This window comes from Amphiprion ocellaris, chromosome 10 (genome assembly GCF_022539595.1).
Source record: "Amphiprion ocellaris isolate individual 3 ecotype Okinawa chromosome 10, ASM2253959v1, whole genome shotgun sequence".
NCBI classification, from domain to species: domain Eukaryota; kingdom Metazoa; phylum Chordata; class Actinopteri; family Pomacentridae; genus Amphiprion; species Amphiprion ocellaris.
Window position 1 is genome coordinate 36,077,753 of NC_072775.1, and position 14,353 is coordinate 36,092,105.

At 37.0% G+C, this 14,353-nt stretch overlaps 1 protein-coding gene across 2 annotated transcripts in view; it reads right to left on the bottom strand.

Annotated features, from left to right (window-relative positions):
* zmynd11 (zinc finger, MYND-type containing 11) overlaps positions 1–14,353 on the bottom strand; it is a 51,192-nt gene that overhangs the window by 11,955 nt on the left and 24,884 nt on the right. For both annotated transcript variants that reach the window (XM_023264071.3, XM_023264070.3), the window contains 8 exons: positions 13,927–14,088; positions 11,279–11,356; positions 10,449–10,541; positions 8,752–8,839; positions 5,568–5,623; positions 5,401–5,478; positions 1,874–1,992; positions 868–1,168 (listed from right to left, as the gene is read on the bottom strand). In XM_023264071.3, coding sequence (XP_023119839.1) covers positions 868–1,168; positions 1,874–1,992; positions 5,401–5,478; positions 5,568–5,623; positions 8,752–8,839; positions 10,449–10,541; positions 11,279–11,356; positions 13,927–14,088 — 975 coding nt within the window. The remainder of the gene's footprint in view (positions 1–867; positions 1,169–1,873; positions 1,993–5,400; positions 5,479–5,567; positions 5,624–8,751; positions 8,840–10,448; positions 10,542–11,278; positions 11,357–13,926; positions 14,089–14,353) is intronic.

Below are 14,353 nucleotides of genomic sequence, written 5' to 3' on the forward strand. Positions count from 1 at the left end.
CCCTTTGTGTGCATCCGTCTTGGATTTAATAAATATCGACAGTCAATCTGAACCCCTAACAGTTGAATATTTGTTATGGGATGGGATTTTTCCATCCAAGAGGATTTCCTGTTTTTCTGACTTCCTTTTCTGATCTTACACTCACCTCCAGTTGCCTTTTGGGACATTCATGCATACATTGGTACGTATCTTACTTCCTGTAGAGAGGAGTTTATTACAGCCTCATATAAAATCAACAATAATGACATTATCAACCCTCCTGTTGTCTTCATTTACAGGCACCAAAAAATACTGTTTCCTTGTCTGAAAAAAAAAATCCAAAAATTCAGCAAAAAAATTTCCCAAATTTGTAAAAAAAAAAAAAAAAAAATGCAAAAACTTCAGGAAGAACATTCCAATAATTCTTTAAAGTTTCTTTTAAAAGTTGTATTTTTAAAAAATCCCCCGCATTTGGCAAGAAAATATTTTCAAAAAATGAGTAAAAATGTTCCAAAAAAAATCCTAAAAAAATCTAAAGGGATTCCATATATTTCAGTAAAATTTCTTAGATTTTCTTTAAGAGCATTCACATAAAAATCAACCAAAATCCAGTGAATTTCACAGGATTTTGGTTGATTTTTTTTGTGAATGTTCTTAAGAAACATTTTTTTCCACCAAAAATGTTCAAAGATTTCCCAAAAATGTTGAAAATGTGGACATCAGAAGTTTCACCATGAAAATATATATTTTTTTCCACATTAAACTTTAAAACGGGTTAATTTGACCTGCAGGAAGACATGAGGGTTGAAACAAACAGAGCTCTGGTATCAGCAGATATCCTGGTTCAGGGATCGATCAGAGGTAAAACTGTGGGTTGGTCCTACTTACATGGCGGACCTGCTCGTTGCTGGTGGACGAGATGCTGGACTCGGCTTCGTCGGTCCGCTCCAGCCTCTCTGTCCTGCTGCTGCCCCCCTCCTGCTGGTTCTGGTTCTGGTTCTGGTTCTGGTTCTGCTGGAGCATCTGGCTGCCGTCCTCCATCTTGGTCTTCCAGAAGCGTCCCTCTCTCAGGAAGCGCTGGTAGACCTCCAGCTCCTCGCAGGCCTTCTTCCAGCCATTGCTTCTCTTCACTTGCAGCTGCTGGACGCTTACCTTGATGTCCTGGATGTTGTCTGATGGGATCCAGGCTCTAAACCAACACAGGAAGCACTGAGAGGGTTCTTCTAGAGTTCTGAGCATCCAGACAGGTTCTACACACCCAGACTTTCTAGAGACTAAACCAGAGTTAACAGGAATGAAGACAGTTTAACATCCAGACCTTCTAAAAACTGAACCTTCAGTCAGATTAACAGGTTGAAGGTGTTTCTATTTTCTCTGTAACTCAGACTTTCTGCCTCAGACTCACATTAAAGGAGGAGTTAAATGCATCATGTGACTCTTCTACAGTAAACTGACCAATCATGTTCCTCCTTCAGTCAGCAGGTGGTTTTAATGGAGAACAACGAGGAACAGAAACATTTATGCGGGTAAAAAGCTGCTACTGATGCAGGACAGGAACGCTGATAGAAAACTGGGAAGAAACTTCCCCTCGAGGATCAATAGAACATTTCTGATTAATGGATTTATTTTATTGATCAAAGCAGCTGATTATTGATAGATGGAGATCTAGCCTCATTGCATCAGTTACCATGGAGATCTAACTCCTCAGCATCAGTTACCATGGAGACCTAGCTCTATATCATCAGTTACCATGGAGACCTAGCTCTATATCATCAGTTACCATGGATACCTAGCTCTATATCATCAGTTACCATGGAGATCTAGCTCCTCAGCATCAGTAAATAAAGTTCCAGCAGACCACTGCGCTGACTCATGAGACCGTGATGGATCTGACCTCTGGTGCTGGTGTCCAAAGAAGCGGACGTCCACCTGGTTGTCCTCCCTCTGGAGCACCTTGGCTGGCCAGTAGCCGAAGCCCTTCATCTTGGCCCAGACCAGGTCGTGGCTGGGACTCTGGAGACACAGAAGATCAGATGTTTGGTCAACATGACAGAGTTTGATCAGCTGCTTCAGTACAACGACCGTCTGCATAGCTCCACGGGGCTGTGGAACATCTGCTGGAACATTAACTGGAACATCTGCTGGAACATTAACTGGAACATCTGCTGGGACATCAACTGGAACATCTGCTGGAACATTAACTGGAACATCAGCTGAAACATTGCTGGAACATTAACTGGAACATCTGCTGGAACATTAACTGGAACATCTGCTGGGACATCAACTGGAACATCTGCTGGAACATTAACTGGAACATCTGCTGGAACATTAACTGGAACATCTGCTGGAACATTAACTGGAACGTCTGCTGGAACATCTGTTAGAACATTAACTGGAATATTAACTGGAACATCTGCTGGAACATTAACTGGAACATCTGCTGGAACATTAACTGGAACATCTGCCGAAACATCTGCTGGAACATTAACTGGAACATCTGCTGAAACATCTGCTGGAACATTAACTGGAACATCTGCCGAAACATCTGCTGGAACATTAACTGGAACATCTGCTGGAACATTAACTGGAACATCTGCTGAAACATCTGCTGGAACATTAACTGGAACATCTGCCGAAACATCTGCTGGAACATTAACTGGAACATCTGCCGGAACATCTGTTAGAACATTAACTGGAACATCTGCCGGAACATCTGTTAGAACATTAACTGGAACATCTGCTGGAACATTAACTGGAACATCTGCTGGAACATTAACTGGAACATCTGCTGAAACATCTGCTGGAACATTAACTGGAACATCTGCCGAAACATCTGCTGGAACATTAACTGGAACATCTGCCGGAACATCTGTTAGAACATTAACTGGAACATCTGCCGGAACATCTGTTAGAACATTAACTGGAACATCTGCTGGAACATTAACTGGAACATCTGCTGGAACATTAACTGGAACATCTGCTGGAACATCTCTTAGAACATTAACTGGAACATCTGCTGGAACATTAACTGGAACATCTGCTGGAACATTAACTGGAACATCTGCTGGAACACCTGCTGGAACATTAACTGGAACATCTGTTGGAACATTAACTGGAACATCTGCTGGAACATTAACTGGAACATCTGCTGGAACATCTGCTGGAACATTAACTGGAACATCTGTTGGAACATTAACTGGAACATCTGCTGGAACATTAACTGGAACATCTGCCGAAACATCTGCTGGAACATTTGCTGGAACATCTGCTGGAACATTAACTGGAACATCTGCTGGAACATTAACTGGAACATCTGCTGGAACATTAACTGGAACATTTGCTGGAACATCTCTTAGAACATTAACTGGAACATCTGCTGGAACATTAACTGGAACATCTGCTGGAACATTAACTGGAACATCTGCTGGAACATCTGCTGGAACATTAACTGGAACATCTGTTGGAACATTAACTGGAACATCTGCTGGAACATCTGCCGAAACATCTGCTGGAACATTTGCTGGAACATCTGCTGGAACATCTGTTAGAACATTAACTGGAACATCTGCTGGAACATCTGTTAGAACATTAACTGGAACATCTGCTGGAACATTAACTGGAACATCTGCTGGAACATTAACTGGAACATCTGCCGGAACATCTGCTCTGTTAAACATCAACAGAAAGGTTTCCAGATGTGGACCTGGTGGACATTAGAGCTGAGAGACGTCATCTATCATCTCATTATTTATTTACTCATGATCATCTTCAGCATCCTGAACCTTCTAAAGTCTGGTTTCCTCTCGTCTCTGCTCGTCTCCTGCTGTGGTTTTAGGTCTCATTTCTGTCCTGTCGTCATGTTTTGTAGCTCAATGTCTTGATTTTAGCAGTCTGTGTCTCATTTAGATCGTTTATTGTCATTTTTTTTTGTCACACTTCTGTCAATTTGTCTTGATTTTGCCGTTTTGTGTCATTTTTTGTCTCATTTTTGTCCCTGTCTCATTTTGTTCATTTTTTTTTGGCGTTCTGAGATTTGTGTCATTTTTTGTTGCTTTCTGTCGTGTTTTGTGTCTTGTTGGTGGTCATGTTTTCTCCTCATCCTGTAGATGTTTTTCTGTCTCCGTGTTTCCTCTCCAGATGTTCCACTATCCTGAATGAATCTCCAACAACTTCTCAACTTTATCATTTCATGTGATGTTGGGAAAGTTTTTTACTCTTTGTGGTAGTTTTTTTTTGTCTTTTTTTGTTGTCTTTTCTGGTATTTCAGATTTTTTTTTGGGACAGTTTTGTCTCCTTTCTGTTGTTTTGCGTCTCATTTTAGTCATTTTGTGTCTCGTTTGTCATTTTTTGTTGTTTTCTGTCTTGTTTGTGAATTTTGTGTCATTTTGTCTTGTTTTTTTGTTGCTTTGTGTACCATTTGTGTCATTGCATCTTGTTTAATTGCGTTGTCCCATTTTTGTAATTTTGTGTCTAATTTTTGTTGTTTTATGTCTTGCTTCTGTAACCTTGTCTTGGTTTTTTTTTGCCCTTTTGTGTCATTTTTTTGGCCTCGTTTTTGCCATTTTTTGTCATTTGAGTCGTTTCATAACATTTTTTTTAAGTTTTGTGTCTTGTTTTGTGGCCATACCGTCTCCTCATCCTGTAGATGTTTTTCTATCTCCATGTTTCCTCTCTACTCTGCTCATCATCTGTAGATGTTTCTCCATGGTGGATGGATCTCCAACAACCTGCTCCTCTGTTCTGTTTCTGCTGCATTTATTTATTCATCCAGTAGCTTTGGTTTTACTCTCATTCATTTTTAACAAGTTTTGGAACATTTAGAATCATTTTTTCAACCATTCTGCACAGATTTGTGCCATTTTAGACAGTTTTTAAGTCATTTTTGCACATTTTTTTTTGCACAAACTTAGGTCATTTTGGACAAATTTTGAAGCATTTAAATTTATTTTTTTTTAAAACAACTGCTGGCAGGTTTGTGCCATTTTTGAGTCATTTAAAGTGACTTAATGTAATTTCAGACAGTTTTTGAGTTATTTTTGACCATTTTACACTGATTTTGCACACATTTATGCCTTCCTGGATGAATTCTGAGTCATTTTGAATATAAATAATTACAGGTGTAGAAGATGTTTCACCATGCTGGATGGTTCTCTGGCTACTCTCAGCCGAGTCGGTCACAGCTTCATGTTTACACCAAAGAATGCAGATGTTTTTAGAATCTGGTAGAAATGATGTATTTTGGACAAATCTTTTAAAGGAGACGTGAAGAATAAAGTAACTGTCAGGATTTTAAGGAGACAGACGTTAACTCAGGCTGATAATCCCACAGTCTCTTAGTTTCTGGCTGATAAACAGTGTGACTTCTGAACATCAGAGGGATAAATCAGAGGAAAAACAGTCAGAAATCCAGTTTGTACTCACACAGGGGTAACAGAACCAGTTGTCGGGTCGAGCGTTGGACAGGTAGAAACAGTTCTTACACAGCAGCAGCTCATTCAGCTGGAAGACAGAAGGAGGACAGATTTATTAGGACACGTCTTAGATTCAGGAGGTTTTTACCCTGAAAGCTGGAGATAAAAGCATCATACCTCGTGACACGTGTCGCTGAAGAGCAGCCGAGCGATCTCCGCCTGGTCACTGTGGACTGGAACAGACGACGATAAAGTCAGAGGACAAACTAAAACCATCAGAAACACGGTGAGAGACGACTGCAGGACTGGTTTAATCAACATAAACATCAGGTGGAGCAGCGACTTTACAAACAACATGAGGAAGAAGAGTTTTTAACCATCACACCCTTTATAAAACAGTATTTTAATGGATATTTAACCATCACACTCTATATAAAACAGTATTTTAATGGATATTTAACCATCACACCCTTTATAAAACAGTATTTTAATGGATATTTAACCATCACACTCTATATAAAACAGTATTTTAATGGATATTTAACCATCACACCCTTTATAAAACGGTATTTTAACAGATATTTAACCATCACTCCCTTTATAAAACGGTATTTTAACAGATATTTAACCATCACTCCCTTTATAAAACAGTATTTTAACAGATATTTAACCATCACACTCTATATAAAACAGTATTTTAATGGATATTTAACCATCACACCCTTTATAAAACAGTATTTTAACAGATATTTAACCACGACTCCCTTTATAAAACAGTATTTTAACAGATATTTAACCATCACACCCTTTATAAAACGGTATTTTAACAGATATTTAACCATCACTCCCTTTATAAAACAGTATTTTAATGGATATTTAACCATCACACTCTTTATAAAACAGCATTTTAACAGATATTTAACCATCACTCCCTTTATAAAACAGGATTTTAACAGATATTTAACCATCACACTCTTTATAAAACAGTATTTTAACAGATATTTAACCATCACTCCCTTTATAAAACAGGATTTTAACAGATATTTAACCATCATACTCTTTATAAAACGGTATTTTAACGGATATTTAACCATCACACTCTTTATAAAACGGTATTTTATTGGATATTTAACCATCACACTCTTTATAAAACAGTATTTTAATGGATATTTAACCATCATACTCTTTATAAAACAGTATTTTAATGGATATTTAACCATCACACCCTTTATAAAACGGTATTTTAACAGATATTTAACCATCACTCCCTTTATAAAACGGTATTTTAACAGATATTTAACCATCACTCCCTTTATAAAACAGTATTTTAATGGATATTTAACCATCACACTCTTTATAAAACAGCATTTTAACAGATATTTAACCATCACTCCCTTTATAAAACAGGATTTTAACAGATATTTAACCATCACACTCTTTATAAAACAGTATTTTAACAGATATTTAACCATCACTCCCTTTATAAAACAGGATTTTAACAGATATTTAACCATCATACTCTTTATAAAACGGTATTTTAACGGATATTTAACCATCACACTCTTTATAAAACGGTATTTTATTGGATATTTAACCATCACACTCTTTATAAAACGGTATTTTAATGGATATTTAACCATCACACTCTTTATAAAACAGCATTTTAACGGATATTTAACCATCACACTCTTTATAAAACGGTATTTTAACAGATATTTAACCATCACTCCCTTTATAAAACAGGATTTTAACAGATATTTAACCATCATACTCTTTATAAAACGGTATTTTAACGGATATTTAACCATCACACTCTTTATAAAACGGTATTTTATTGGATATTTAACCATCACACTCTTTATAAAATGGTATTTTAATGGATATTTAACCATCACACTCTTTATAAAACGGTATTTTAACAGATATTTAACCATCATACTCTTTATAAAACGGTATTTTAACGGATATTTAACCATCACACTCTTTATAAAACGGTATTTTATTGGATATTTAACCATCACACTCTTTATAAAACGGTATTTTAATGGATATTTAACCATCATACTCTTTATAAAACGGTATTTTAACAGATATTTAACCATCACTCCCTTTATAAAACAGGATTTTAACAGATATTTAACCATCATACTCTTTATAAAACGGTATTTTAACGGATATTTAACCATCACACTCTTTATAAAACGGTATTTTATTGGATATTTAACCATCACACTCTTTATAAAACGGTATTTTAATGGATATTTAACCATCACACTCTTTATAAAACAGCATTTTAACGGATATTTAACCATCACACTCTTTATAAAACGGTATTTTAACAGATATTTAACCATCACTCCCTTTATAAAACAGGATTTTAACAGATATTTAACCATCATACTCTTTATAAAACGGTATTTTAACGGATATTTAACCATCACACTCTTTATAAAACGGTATTTTATTGGATATTTAACCATCACACTCTTTATAAAACGGTATTTTAATGGATATTTAACCATCACACTCTTTATAAAACAGCATTTTAACAGATATTTAACCATCACACCCTTTATAAAACGGTATTTTAACAGATATTTAACCATCACTCCCTTTATAAAACAGTATTTTAATGGATATTTAACCATCACACTCTTTATAAAACAGCATTTTAACAGATATTTAACCATCACTCCCTTTATAAAACAGGATTTTAACAGATATTTAACCATCATACTCTTTATAAAACGGTATTTTAACGGATATTTAACCATCACACTCTTTATAAAACGGTATTTTATTGGATATTTAACCATCACACTCTTTATAAAACGGTATTTTAACAGATATTTAACCATCACTCCCTTTATAAAACAGGATTTTAACAGATATTTAACCATCATACTCTTTATAAAACGGTATTTTAACGGATATTTAACCATCACACTCTTTATAAAACGGTATTTCATTGGATATTTAACCATCACACTCTTTATAAAATGGTATTTTAATGGATATTTAACCATCACACTCTTTATAAAACAGCATTTTAACGGATATTTAACCATCACACTCTTTATAAAACAGCATTTTAATGGATATTTAACCATCACACAGGGATGATCTTGCAGTAGATGCAGAGTTTTGGGCTCTGAGGATCATTTTCTTGAGGTTTTCCAGCTGTCAGGAACATTTTAGGGGTTTTAAGCTAAAACTTATTTCCTGCATATCATGAAGTTTATTCTACCAATCTGAAACTTCTTTTCATTAACCACAATTAGAAAATAGCAGAATTCCTCATTTCTGATTATTATCTTCATAAAGGTAGTGTTTAATGTGTATAAATGTGATTAATCCTCACCTCCGTACAGGATGGCAGTGTTGTGCACAATCAGCTGAGTGTCTGCTTTAAACTCCTCGAAGCTTTTATATTTTCCTTCAGACAGATTCTGACAGAAAAAAAAAACAGACAGAAAGTTAAGAACTGCAGTTTGGAGTTTTTTGACAGAAAACATTCACATATAAGGAGCTGAAATGTGTGATTAATCAGAAAATATTCATATTTAAGGAGCTGAAATCTGTGATTAATCAGAAAACATTCATATTTAAGAGTTGAAACGTGATTAATCAGAAAATATTCATATTCAAGCAGTTAAAATCTGTGATTAATCAGAAAATATTCACATTTAAGGAGCTGAAATCTGTGATTAATCAGAAAATATTCATATTTAAGAGTTGAAATGTGTGATTAATCAGAAAATATTCATATTTAAGGAGCTGAAATATGTGATTAATCACAGATTTCAGCTCCTTAAATGTGAATATTTTCTGATTTCTTTCCTCTGTTACAGAAAATTTTCACATTTAAGGAGATGATGTCACAGAATTTAGATGTTTTCATTAGAAATGACTCAAAAAAGTTGATGATTAATGTGACAGTTGGTCATTAATTGATTAATCAGTTGGTCGCTGCATCTCTAGTAGGTTTACGGAAACATATCAACACAAAACAGCATGTTTTCATGTTCTCTGCAGAAAATCCTCCTACTTCCTGCTAAATCATGACTTTACACAACTAAACTCATAATTAAATATTAAAATTAATGATCCATCAGCTGCTTGGTCTAAAATGTCAGAAAATGATGAAAAATGTGGATCAGAGTTTCCTCAAGATGTTCAGTTTAACGTCCCAGAGGACAGAAAACAGAAAATATTCACTTTTTGGTTGGTGAGTTTGAACATTTTCTATGTGAATTTCAAAATAAAACGTTAAATTATTGCAGTAAAATAACTTCACAACGTGTACAGACTTTCTTTCTGCACAAAACGGAGGCAAATTTAAAAAATAAACTGCTCTAAATAAAGACTTCCACAATTGTGTTGTAAGAAAAACCTTAAAATGACAAAAACTATTGAGGTGAACAAAAACAGATAAAACATGGAGGGTTCACCTGATTCTTTATCTTTAGTAGATTTAATGACAGTTTTACCTTCATATTATGAATATTTTCAGACTTAAAGGTGGTTTTATAGCATTTTTAATAGCATTTTTTAAAACGATCATGCAGGAATTATAAAGTTCTAATTAAAAAGAATCTGAAATGTTCCAAATGTGCCTAAAAAGTACAAATATCTGTTTTCTTTTTGACTTTTGTGGTTTTATACATAAAAACTGCAAATTAAATAGAAGCAGAATCTTTATTTTTTTGAGTGAATCCAAATTTAAAACAGACTACAGAGAAAGAAATCTAGAAATATTCTGCTTTGGATTGATTTTTCTACAAAAACTTTGACTTCCTGATAAAAAAAAAAAAAAAAAAAAAAAACACAACTTAAGCTGCATTTAAAATCTGAATTCTCTCCGAGAGTTCATCTCCTGGATGCTGAAGGTCTACATCTCTAGATCTCAAATTCTGTTTTTCTAAATCCAAAAAAACCCCAACTTGTTATTGAGCATTTAAAACAAATAGTTGGACACCAGGAGGAGTTTTATGAGAGCAGGATGTCAACAAAGGAGTGGAAATGACGTTAAAAATCCAGAAACTGATGTAAATTTACCTCCTGGATGTTGGTGACGTCCAGAGCGGTGTGGATCAGCCGTCGGTACATCGGATGTTTAGTGTCTTTGCCTTTTTTGTTCAGGTCCACGGCCTGGAACAAGATTGAAGAGAAAAAATGAGATCTAAAACCACTTTATGGTGAAGAACGAGACGTAACGATGAGGAGGGGTCCATAAAAACACAACCACATCTAAGAAAAACCAACCAGAACCTCCTCAGAACATCTGGTTCTTCATCTCCAGTAACTTTATCAATGATCAGAGTTCTACCTTCATACTGGCAATATTTCCAGAGTTCCAGGTCCTTGAAGTCCATAGAGGAGACTACCAGTACTCAGATGTGTTTCTCCTCCTAAATGTCATGGTTCTATCTGTTGGACTGATGAAGTTCTGAGGCTCAGAAATGATGGAAAAAGTCCATTAAAAAGTGATAAATCTGGACCACCTCTATGGACTTCAAGGACCTGGAATGTTCTAAGTAAGACTAAAGACTGGAAGCAGGAAAGGAGAACGTCCCCTGGAGAAAGTTCTAGACTAGACCTACCGACAACTGGATAAAGTTCTAGAGTAGACCTACTATTCTAGGTCTACTCTAGAACTTTCTCCAGGGGACGTTCTCCTCTATGGACTTCAGGGACCTGGAACTCTGGAAATATTCCCAGTCTGAAGGTTGAACTCTGATCATTGATAGAGTTACTGTGGATGAAGAACCAGATGAACTTTAGGAAGATCTGGTTGACTCTATCTGGACTCTTCTCTGTTCTGATGAGAGAAAGAACCAGAAACTTCTAGATAAACTCTGATTTGATCAGAGTAAAGCGATCCTCACCCTCTCCTTCATCCGCTGGACGATGAAGCGCAGGTATTTACTCATCTCCTGTTTGTTCAGGTTCTTCTTTTTACTCCCCTGAAAGAAACAGAGTTGTGGTCAGACCCAGAAACCAGGAAGCTCCACAGACTCTAGTGTTCATCCTCTACACACAGTAAAGATCTTCTAGTGGTGGAGGAGGAACAAGGAAGACGTCCACAGGTTGAGTTGTTTTGTGTCTCGTTTTTGTCGTCTTGTGTCTCGTTATTGTCGCTTCGGGTCTCGTTTTTGTCATCTTTGGTCTCATTTTTGTCGCTTCATGTCTCGTTTTTGTCATTTCATGTCTCATTTTTGTCATTTTGTGTCTCATTGTCGCTTTGTGTCTCGTTTTTGTCGTTTCGTGTCTCGTTTTCATCGTTTCGTGTCTCATTTTTGTCATCTTTTGTCTCGTTTTTGTTGTCTTGTGTCTCGTTTTTGTTGTTTTGTCTAGTTTTTGTGGTTTTGTGTCTCATTTTTGTTTCATGTCTCATTTTTGTCATCTTGTATCTCGTCTTTGTCATTTTGTGTCTCGTTTTTGTCATTTTGTCTCATTTTCGTTGTTTTGTGTCCCGTTTTTGTTGTGTCTCGTTTTTATCGTTTTGTGTCTCGTTTTTGTTGTCTTGTCTTGTTTTTGTTGTATTGTGTCTCTTCGTGTTTTTTCTGCTTAGTTTTGTGTCTCTTGGTGTTTATTCTCATTATTTTTGCATATCTCTACCAGAGTTTCCTCCAGGATTTTTTCCAGCAGCGGTGGCAGGCTCTCTGGGAGCCGTGGTGACATAAACAAATTTTATATATATATATATATATATATGTGTGTGTGTGTGAACAAGCTCGTGAAAATGCAGTCAGCTGTTACATCAGGGAGTGTAGCTCTTAGCTTAATGCTATCAATAGTTTACTCACGTTAGCGACACTGAGTTGGCAACGGGTCCAATCAACTGACGCTACCGATATGCTACGTAACGTTAGCTGGACATCAATATTTAGAGAATGTCTGTTTAACTTGTAGAATCTATTATGAGTTATCTTAAGCTAATAACTTTTCTCTGGTAAGTCACTGCTCTATTTTCCAAGACGTCACTCTTCTGACTCTCTGACCTGCTGCCTGGATGCTTGATGTGACGTCACGTTCAAGGCTGCGCTCTCGCGAGTAATTAACGTCATATTAACCCGACATATCAAAGAGTAGATACTGAGCAAGATTGTTATCTGTAGTTTACCTTAGTACTTGTCAGTACCAGACAGTGCAGAACTGCTGTGAAAGTGGAGACATGCGGCGGTGGGGTATTTGTGACAGTAACACAGGGCCCCAGACTGCAACTAAATGGTCGCATTTTGCGACTACAATTTGAGACAGTGCGAGTAAATTTTTCATCTACTCGTACATGTGTGAGATTTTTAAAAATTATTATTAAATATTTTTTGTTGCTAGCAAACTTCTGCTCCACTCCCAGTAGCTGACAGTAATGTGCAAATGAGCTGGTTTGCCAACCGACATTAACTCCAAAGAAGAAGACAGGAGACAAACACCGAAGAAGAAGGCGGGCTGATGTGTGTGAGAGCAGGGGAAGAATGATGGTGAAGCTCCTGATGTTTCACAAAGCTTTATGTACGTTCAGCCGTCAGCCTTATTTTGCACACAAATTCACATTTCTGTCCTTCACTCCTTTCTTCAGGAAACAACATCAGAGCTTGTCTCCATTCCAGCTGCTTCTAAGTTTAGACACATCCTTTGCTAGACAGCAACAGCTGGAACCGTTGTCTTTCATCTTTATGGGAATTTTCGGACTTTTCGGCATCGTCTTCATCATGTCAAGAAATCGCTTCTTAGATAAATACTTAACTGTGCCGCTGGAATGGTGACAAAATAAAAGCCCGTAACATTAAAAATATGTCTTCAAAATAAAAGCATGGAGGGAACAGTTATTTTAACAGTAGCAAAACAAAGGCTTGCCTTTGTTTTGCTACTGTTTGCTACCTTTATAAGAGTAATTTACACGTGATTTGATATAAATACATAACATGCACATGCATAACACATGCATGTGCTCAGCACAAGGTCATTTTTGATTAAAGATTTCATCCGTTGGAAATGATACGTCAACTGAGCAGCCTTGGAGGAGTACTGCGCTCTCTGAGTACTTTTCTAGTTATGTTGTGTCAACTGCTGCACAATAAAATGTGAATTGAAAGCATTATAGTTTCTGCATTTATTGTTCAAGTACTTATCAGTAATACAATGAAAATGAGAGGAAATGTGAATATTTACTTTGCAAGTCAATTTTGGTGTGCGCCCCTAAATTTTCTGCTTGCGCTCCTAAAATTTTAAGTTAGGGGCCACCGTGCTCCGAGGAAAAAAAGTTAGTCTGGAGCCCCGTAACAACAAAAAAAGAAAGAAATTTGAAGGAGCGGCGGCTAGAATACAGGAATGGTGGGCTGCCGCTGCTGAATGAATGTAGAGGAAACACTGTCCCCACCATTGTTTAATCAGTTTGACATGTTGTCAGTTAGATAAACGTGTTCACAGGTCTGTTTCTGTAAAATGATGGACTCATTCTGGATGCCGCTGAACTTTTCTCCAAGGTTTGATGGGACCATCCAGTGGACCTGCTGATTAAAACACCACCTACCCTGCAGGCCACACACTGCCAGTGAGAGCCTCCGTCTCGGGGCTTACACTCCTCCGACAGACACTTGAGATGATAAACCCGGAAGCAGTTGTCGCAGGTGAGGACGTCGCCGGGCAGGTGACACTCGAAGCAGTACCAGTCGTGGCTCTCGGCCTCCCAGTCCTGCAGCAGAGACACAGCAGAGACAAGTCTGGGTGACCCCCCCCTCCAACCCGCCTCCACAGCAGGGGAGGAAACCTTCAGTCCGTCCTCCTCTAGAGGCCGACAGATCTGTGGCCTGTCGGCTCTGACTCGTCCTCACGTCTACCGGCTCTAACGGTTGTCTCCGAGTTAAATATATTTCACTCTTTGAACTTTTTCCTCACAGAAAACACACAGAAGACTCTAAAACCTGAAATAAAAAACATTTTCTCTCTGTGTTACAACC